General features: G+C 45.4%; 1 protein-coding gene and 1 long non-coding RNA gene across 2 annotated transcripts; one reads left to right on the forward strand and one right to left on the reverse strand.

The window, feature by feature from the left end:
• Nucleotides 1–2,178: 2,178 nt before the first annotated feature.
• LOC101767334 (mitochondrial import inner membrane translocase subunit TIM17-2) lies at nucleotides 2,179–2,796 on the reverse strand. The gene has a single exon (XM_004986849.2). It carries the CDS (start codon nucleotides 2,779–2,781, stop codon nucleotides 2,179–2,181), a length of 603 nt encoding a protein of 200 aa, XP_004986906.1. The 5' UTR covers nucleotides 2,782–2,796.
• A 1,600-nt stretch (nucleotides 2,797–4,396) lies between these two features.
• On the forward strand, nucleotides 4,397–6,865 carry LOC111255914. The gene is made up of 3 exons (XR_002676069.1): nucleotides 4,397–4,754; nucleotides 5,838–6,563; nucleotides 6,647–6,865. It is a non-coding gene; the product is annotated as an uncharacterized LOC111255914 (long non-coding RNA).
• Nucleotides 6,866–7,716: the final 851 nt, after the last annotated feature.

Raw genomic sequence — 7,716 nt, forward strand, 5'->3', positions numbered from 1 at the left:
CCATGCTCAGTTTTCCATAGCGTAAACACCCTAAAAATTTAACCTACAAATTTGAAGATCAATCTTAAAAAGAGGCGGATTAAATCTGTATATAAGGTTGAGTTGGATCGTGAAAGGTCCATTAAAGCATCTCCAGCAGTCTCTCTTTCCTCAATCCAACTACCGTATTGGGAGTGTTCATTAAAAAATAGTGTTCCAGCAGATCCCCTTTACCTTTTCCTTTTTCCAATAATTATTAGGACAAACCGATAATTCACCGCAACTCGTCCAAAATAAAAGGGGAGTTGCAGTAGTTGGATTGGAATAAGATTATTAACCCAAAAATAATGAATGAGATATTGGATATCCCAATTAACAACAAAGATTTATTGGGGAGCTGCTGGAGATACTCTTACCCCTAGCCCAGTGAAAGCTTAGCGAATCATTGAGAAAACTTAATCATGCCAATTGTGAGTAAAGGAACATTTGACCATAAATTTTAGACAGGGGGCGACTAAAATGCGCACTTGCTTCTGAAGAATCCAATTCAAAGGTGGCTGTGTCCCGCATTCCCATCTTCTCCTTTTCCACCTACAAGAGTTTTCCCTTTCCCCCTTCTCACATTGAACTGAGTATAATAATTTAACATGAACTAAAAAGGAGACAAATTTCAACTAATTTTAGAAATTTGGAATTAAAAGGTTAAATTTGAACTGATTTTGATTTACTTGTAGGAAAACTTAGGCTACGTTAAACATTTTAGGAATTTTGAAATATATTGCAAAAAAGTGAACTTTCAATTGCTTGCTTCTGATTCACCTTGAACGAAAAATTGTGATCTTTCAACTTAAGAAACAACTTCAAATGATTTGGTCTTCTGACATAAAGCCTTATGTATATATGCCTTTTCAATTGCAGTAAGCCGGCCGTGCATGGTGCAAGCCCGAACACCAGACCGTTGGCTTGAACTTCATTCCATTTATCGTCAGGTACGACAGCATCCAACGACCATGTTTTACCATGCCTAGAGCTGGTGAAAAGGGAGGTCAACTTCCACATGAGATCCAATGGCTAACAGTGAAGGTGAGCTTCCTCTCAGCTACTCCCTCCGTTCCAAATTGTAGGTCGTTTTAGCTTTTCTAGGTGTATAGTTTTTGCTATGCACTTAGATATAATGTATGTCTAGATGTATAATAATATCTATGAATCTAAAAAGGCAAAATGATCTACAATTTGGAATGGATGGAGTATATATTATGATTTTGATAGGTGGCTTTGGCTCTGCCGTCTCTTTCACAATCAAATTTAGTTTTATTAGAACTGAAACCTAATTCAAATTGGCATAGTTAGTGAAGGCAAACGTAGTGTACATCTGCGTATCTTGAGTGGTGTCAATCAACAACAGATCGACATAAAAATTCAATATGCAATTTGGTGCACGTACTCATCGACACATAGCTGGAACTAACAGTGGCGCATGCATCACTGGATAATAAGCTAGCGGTAGAGAATTGCAGGAAAAATCACCACACGTCATCCTCACTAATTTCACCAATCACCATCATATCACTTAGCCTAATATGCTGGCTCAAGCAGACATGGAGATAATTTGTGCGCTCACCCGCTATAGCTGTTATACTGTGAAAAAACCAGATATACCAGCGACCACAGAGCTTATGCTCGGCTTCTCATTGGTCCCACTTCATGCAAAAAGTTCCACCAAAGGCTCCGTTTGGATATCCATTACTAAAGTTTAGCACCTGTCATATTGGATGTTTGGATGCTAATTAGGAGTATTAAACATAGGCTAATTACAAAACTAATTGCACAGATGAAGTCTAATTCGCGAGACGAATCTATTAAGCCTAATTAGTCCATGATTTGACAATGTGGTGCTACAGTAACCATTTGCTAATGATGAATTAATTAGGCTTAATAGATTCATCTCGTGAATTAGCACAGGGGTTCTGCAATTAGTTTTATAATTAGTTCATATTTAGCTCTTCTAATTAGCATCCGAACATCCGATGTAACACTGCTCCCGATCATCATATATAATAATATACGCACAAGAGAAAGGCCATACCACACAGCCCGGCAAAACGCGCATTATTCAAAAAAAAGAATCAAATCTACCGCAGTTCATCACGAACATACATAATTAATCAGACGAAAACCTTACATTTTCCAGTTGAATCATCAATCGAAAGAGGGAATAGCCTCGGGGGGCAAATCCATCTGCAACACCTCCGACTTAAGATCCCCTCCAGCAACCTTGTCCAGTTGCTTCCTCCCGAACAAACCTCCAAGCCACCCGGTCGGGCCAGGCGCGGCGATGGGGACCTCCTCAACAACGACCGGCGCCGCCGGCGGCGGCACTCCGAGGAAACCAGGTGGTGGTCCGTACTGTCCCTGATCCTGCAGTCCGGGGAAGTACTTCTGCAGGTCCTCCGCCGGGTAGTCCCGGACGCGGTTCATCATGATCCCTGCGCCCTCGATGAGCGCGAGGAGTGCGCCGCCAAAGACCGCGGACCTGCCGGTGGCGAGGAGTCCGTGGCGGAGGGAGAGGAGCCCCCCCGTCGCGGCGCCGGCGGCGATGGAGTTCCAGGGGTCCTCCTTCTGGCGCGCGTACACCATGGCGCAGTCGAAGGTGGAGAAGAGGCTGCCCCAGACGGCGAAGCTGCCCCCGACGCGCGGCGCGTTCATGCGGACGGCCGTCCCGCCGCCCGCGAGGCGGTGGCCGTTGGGGGAGTTGTAGAGGCCCTTGGCGAAGTAGTAGGCGGAGCCGCCCACCGCGCCCATCCCGAAGGCGCCGCCGGCGTCCTCGAGGATGCGGTCAGGGCACGGCTCGCGGGTCGTGTCCGTCGTGGTCGCCATCTCTCGCCTCCGCTGGCTGGGTCGGTCTGCCGTCTGCGGACGGCGGCGGCCGAAATAAACCCTAGGTTTGCTGGCTGCTGGCTTGGAAGACACGTAGGTAGACGGAGGGGCCGAAGCAACGGGCCGGGGGGACGGCCAGGTTTTGTAGGGATCGATGCTCCAAGGACCGAGGTAACAACGGGTGCTGGGCCGTTGACTGGTGTACCAGGTTACCGTATATCCTCCGTAGGAAAAAGTCTTACCTACGACTACAGATACACACCACGTGCACACAACTGCACGCCGCTGATCTGAACACCTGACCAGTCACGAGCGCTAAAAAAAATACAGTACTTATCGTAACTTTTACTAGATTTATCTAAATATACACTTATATCTAAATGTATAGAAAAACTATATATCTAAAAAATTGAATTTGGGACGAATGAAGTATTTTGCTACATGCTAACCTTCAGCTTTTCTATGGTACAAATGATGAGATTGTGAATCAAAACAACAGAAAAGGCCTACCTTGGCCTGCTGGTGCTATCATGCTACTGCCTGGAAAGGGTGAAAATAACGTAGCTATTTTTCCTGATGGAAGTGTGCAGCTCGAGTTGGAGAAGAGAGGTGACGACGTCAAGGTGAAGTGGGACTAGTATGCAACATATATGGATGAAGAGTGCACTAGAATAAAAAATTACTGCAGTTAGAAGGAAAAGAGGTACTGTCTCCATCCTAAATTACTATTCGTTTTAGTTTTTCTAGATACATAAATTTTGGTATGTATCTAGACATAATATATATCTAAGTGCATATCAAAAATTTTGTATCTAAAAAAACCAAAACGAATAGTAATTTGGGATGGAGGGTGTAACACCAATGGTGTTTAAACGAGGATTAAGCTCCACTTAAAGAGCTAACGAGGAGAAATATAAAGAAAAAGAGAAAGGAAAAGAACATAAAGACTTGGTCAAACAAAGTCAAAATGAGAGTTGACTAAGTCAACCATGATGAACTCAAGTCAAAGAGGTGATTTTGGATCAAATGAGACAAGTTAAAGTGGGCCAAGTTCTTGAAATTTCAGATTTGAACCTGAATTGTGAGAATGCTAAATGTGGTCAGGTACTCATGTTTGAGCCCTGTTTTAAAAAGATTCTGTATGGAAACTTTGGAAAATATTCTGCTGAGAGTTTAAGTGAAATGTGTATAGAACATTTGGGACTAGATGTTGTTCACAAAAATGGAAGTTTGAATATTTTCAATGAAGCTCCAAGTTTGAATTATGTGCTGTTTCAGACTGTCAGAATGGCATTGAAGTCTGAAACTGAAGTTGGAAGTGTCAAGTTTTTGGCCGAAAGTTCAGAACATCGGATCTCCCAAACCAATGCTCCTTTGAGAGAAATTCCTATCAATCAGTTGCAGATTTATGAACCCTCTAAAATTTTGGTTAAAGGATCTCGAAAAAATTTGCATTTGGTTTTGGATGATTTTCATTCAAGAAGAGGTGGCTTTTCTGTGCATTTGGGAGCTTCAAGCAATGGCAGCAGCTGGCCTGCATCACAGCGGCGCCACCACCGCCTAAGCCGCCGCGGTGAAAATCCTCACGCGCCACGCGCCAGCATGCGGCGAAGCCAGAGCAAGCAAGCAGGCAGGAGGTGGCCGTGGGGGATAGAGGTGAAGTTTCAAATGTTTCACAGCGCCGTCGTCATCCTCTCGTGTTCCTCTGCTTCCCGCCAGTGCCGCCCGCCTCACCTCGCCGCCGATTCCGCCCCCGTCGAGCAACCACCGACCGATTCCTCCCGCACACCGCGCCATGACAACCTCCTGAGCAACCCCGACAGCTTCCCGTCCGACGAAATCAACTCAAGCGCCGCCGACCTATCCCTGTTCCGCCGCCCGCCATCAACACCCCCACGGTGAGGACCCCCTTCCCACCCTCTCCGCTCGAGCTAGCTACGGGAATGGGTTCTCTGGAGCTTGCGGAGGCTTTTGCGCGCTCCCGTTGGAGAAGAGTCTGGCTACGGTGGCCGGAACGCCCAACCCTAGCCAGAGCCCGCCGCCGCTATGGCCGCCGGTGGGGCGAGCTTGTCTGGGCCTTGCGCCAGGGATTAGAGCATGAGGGGGAGGTGCGAGAGATAGCGTAGGTGGGATAGGTTTAGTCCTCGTCCGGGTTTTGGTCGCCGGTTCGCCGCAGCCGCCGCGCCACTGCCGTGCGCGCGTCGCCACCGCCGCCGCAGCTGCTAGCCGCCTGTGGTCGCCGTCCCGCATCTATAACACCACCACTGGGTGCGCCGCGCCAAGACGAGCCGAGCCATGTGCTCGCCGCCGCGGGGGAGCCTCACCGCCGGCGAGGGCGCCGCCGGTCAACCCCGCGAGGCCACGGTCCAGGCCGGGGGGCCTGTTTTGTAAAGTGGAAGGACTGCGGGCGGGAATTAGTTAAAGGCCAGGGGGTTTCTGTGAAGTTTTGGCTGTTTTGTTTTAAAAATGCATTTCAATAGGTTTACACTTCCAAAATTCATAACTATTTTTAGAAAACTCAAATTCATAACTATTTTTAGAAAACTCCAAAATTGATGAAATCAATTTTTTGAGTTCATATTTTTATGTGTGATTCAATAAAAATCATAAATGGTATAATAAAATATTTTTTCCTTGATTTAAACCTCTTTTAAAATTAGGATGTATTTCCTTTATTTGCCTCCTTAAATAGATAAAATATAGGAAAATTCAAAATAAGGACTATAAGCTATTTTGTAATTAATAAAAATAAGTGACCATTTAGAATTTATAAAAATGGTTTATTAGATTTAAAATGCTTTTCTTTTATTAAAAATTAGGATAAATCATATTTAATTGATTTATAATTATTCCTTGGTTAAATAAATAACTCTTGTTCTAGGAAAAATGTAAGGAGCTCTTATTTGAATAGGTTGGCCTTGATAACATTTAGCGGATGGTTATTTTATGTTGCTTATCATTCATTGCATCATTTCGTGTAGATTCGGAGCCGCTGGAGGTGGAGTACATGGAGATCCCGTCTGAGCTAGCTCAGGAAGGCGAGGACGTGATCATGGTGGAGCATAGTCTCGAGGCTGCCCCAGATCTCGTCGTCGAGACCCCTCACCCCGAGGAGCAGCAAGGCAAGCCCCGATATATTAATCTTATTTAACCTTGCTAATTTGAGCCCAAACTGTTGTATTTCATGATTGTGCATTAAGTCTAGGAGTTGAGTAGAGTCCTTTTATGCATTCCTCCCTTCCTTGTTTGAAGGACATCTTTGCCACCTGTTCAAAAAGATTAGAAGGTTAAGTCTAATCTGGTAGTGCCGCAGAAGTCAAGTAATTCTCTGTTACTTGCATAAGGATAACATCTAAAATTGATTAGAGTGCAAAACAACTTGTTTAATGAAGGACCAGACAGGACATGGTTTCTTGTTAAAAGATGTGGTTTCATGTTGATGTATGATGATGGAAAGTTGGAAGTTTTGGTTATGTCCAAATAATAGATATAAGGCCTGTTTGATTGGTGGCCCTTTAGGTCAAGCTTTGAATGCACTAATCACATGCTGGTATGTAGGACCCGGTAAACTGACGTACTTCTAAGGTGTCGAAGTTTGAACCGTGACTCGCCATGCTCGGCACGGACCGGTGGGTGGGGTCGTGAAATGGCCTCTGCTGAAAAGAAGGTCGATACGCGGGTCGAGGAGGACCGGGGCATTCCCGAAGGTTCCAAAAGAAATATTCTTCCTCTTCAAGGATTCTTCTTTTCTTTAAAGTTTCATCTAAGATTCTCATCTTTTCTTCTGCAGTAATGGCTGTGCTTATCGCAGAACTATAATCAGCAAAGATAACAGTCCCTTTTTCTGGACTTCGTGTTAACATGTTCCGGTGCATACTGGGCCAAGTGATCAAACTCATTGGTGTAATCCAGAATGCTATGGTCCCTTGCTACAGCCCTAGGAATTGTTCCAGCTTCATTCGCATAATTCCTTCTGGCACAAACTGTGTTCGGAAGGCTTCCTTGAAGTTTTCCCAAGTAACCTCCCTTCCGACCAGTTGCCTTGCCAAATAACTGGTCCACCACGTCCCAGCAGGATCCTGGAGTTGGACTCCGGCAAACTCCGCCTTGTGGGTGGTGGTGCACTGGGGAATCACCCGAAATTTTTGCTCCATCGTCTGAAGCCATTCATTAGCTTCTAGTGGGTGCTCAGCTTTTAGGAATATCGGAGGACGAGTTTTCAGAAACTGGGTGTAAGATACACCACGTTCTGGGTCCCGTCGGTTTCCACCATTGCCGGTGTTTTGCACAATCATCTGTAGCAGTCGAGCCTGTTCAACTCCTGAATTCATGAGGCTAGCTATGGCATCAGCCAGTGTTGGGGCTCTGGGTAAGTTCTCCTCGTGGCCCCCTGACCCCGAAGCTCGAGGACCTCTCGGATCCGTCATACTGTCAAAATCAAATAGATTATTAATATCTAAGTCACAGTTTACCAATAGTTTCATGAGCATGCTAGTAATCCACACATCACAACATGCCTATTATAATTACACACAAACCACACTTATATACATGATTATTTATATTACATGACCCGGAGTTGCTTTTTACAAAACCACCACACTACTTCGTAAACTGCGTTTATCTTACATAAATACATCATAACATCTCTTGTCAAGATCTTGCTTCAGCCGTCATAGGGATAGATGCCTAACTCTTCAGCATTTAGTCCTAACCGGGCCATCGCAGCTTGCAGAACATCCTGGTCCACCGTCATCAGTGTCTGTCCCGGGGGAGCGACAGGTGGGGGCTGATTTACTGAATTCTCACTTTCCGACTCTGGCCCGGGGTCACTTGAAGTATAGGAGGTATATGACGCAG

The sequence above is a fragment of the Setaria italica genome, chromosome IX (genome assembly GCF_000263155.2).
Source record: "Setaria italica strain Yugu1 chromosome IX, Setaria_italica_v2.0, whole genome shotgun sequence".
Classification (NCBI taxonomy): domain Eukaryota; kingdom Viridiplantae; phylum Streptophyta; class Magnoliopsida; order Poales; family Poaceae; genus Setaria; species Setaria italica.

What these genes read in the sequence shown, in the direction of transcription:
- LOC101767334 (XM_004986849.2), bottom strand. Translation starts at nt 2,781, where the DNA reads ATGGGCGCGGTGGGCGGCTCCGCCTACTACTTCGCCAAGGGCCTCTAC.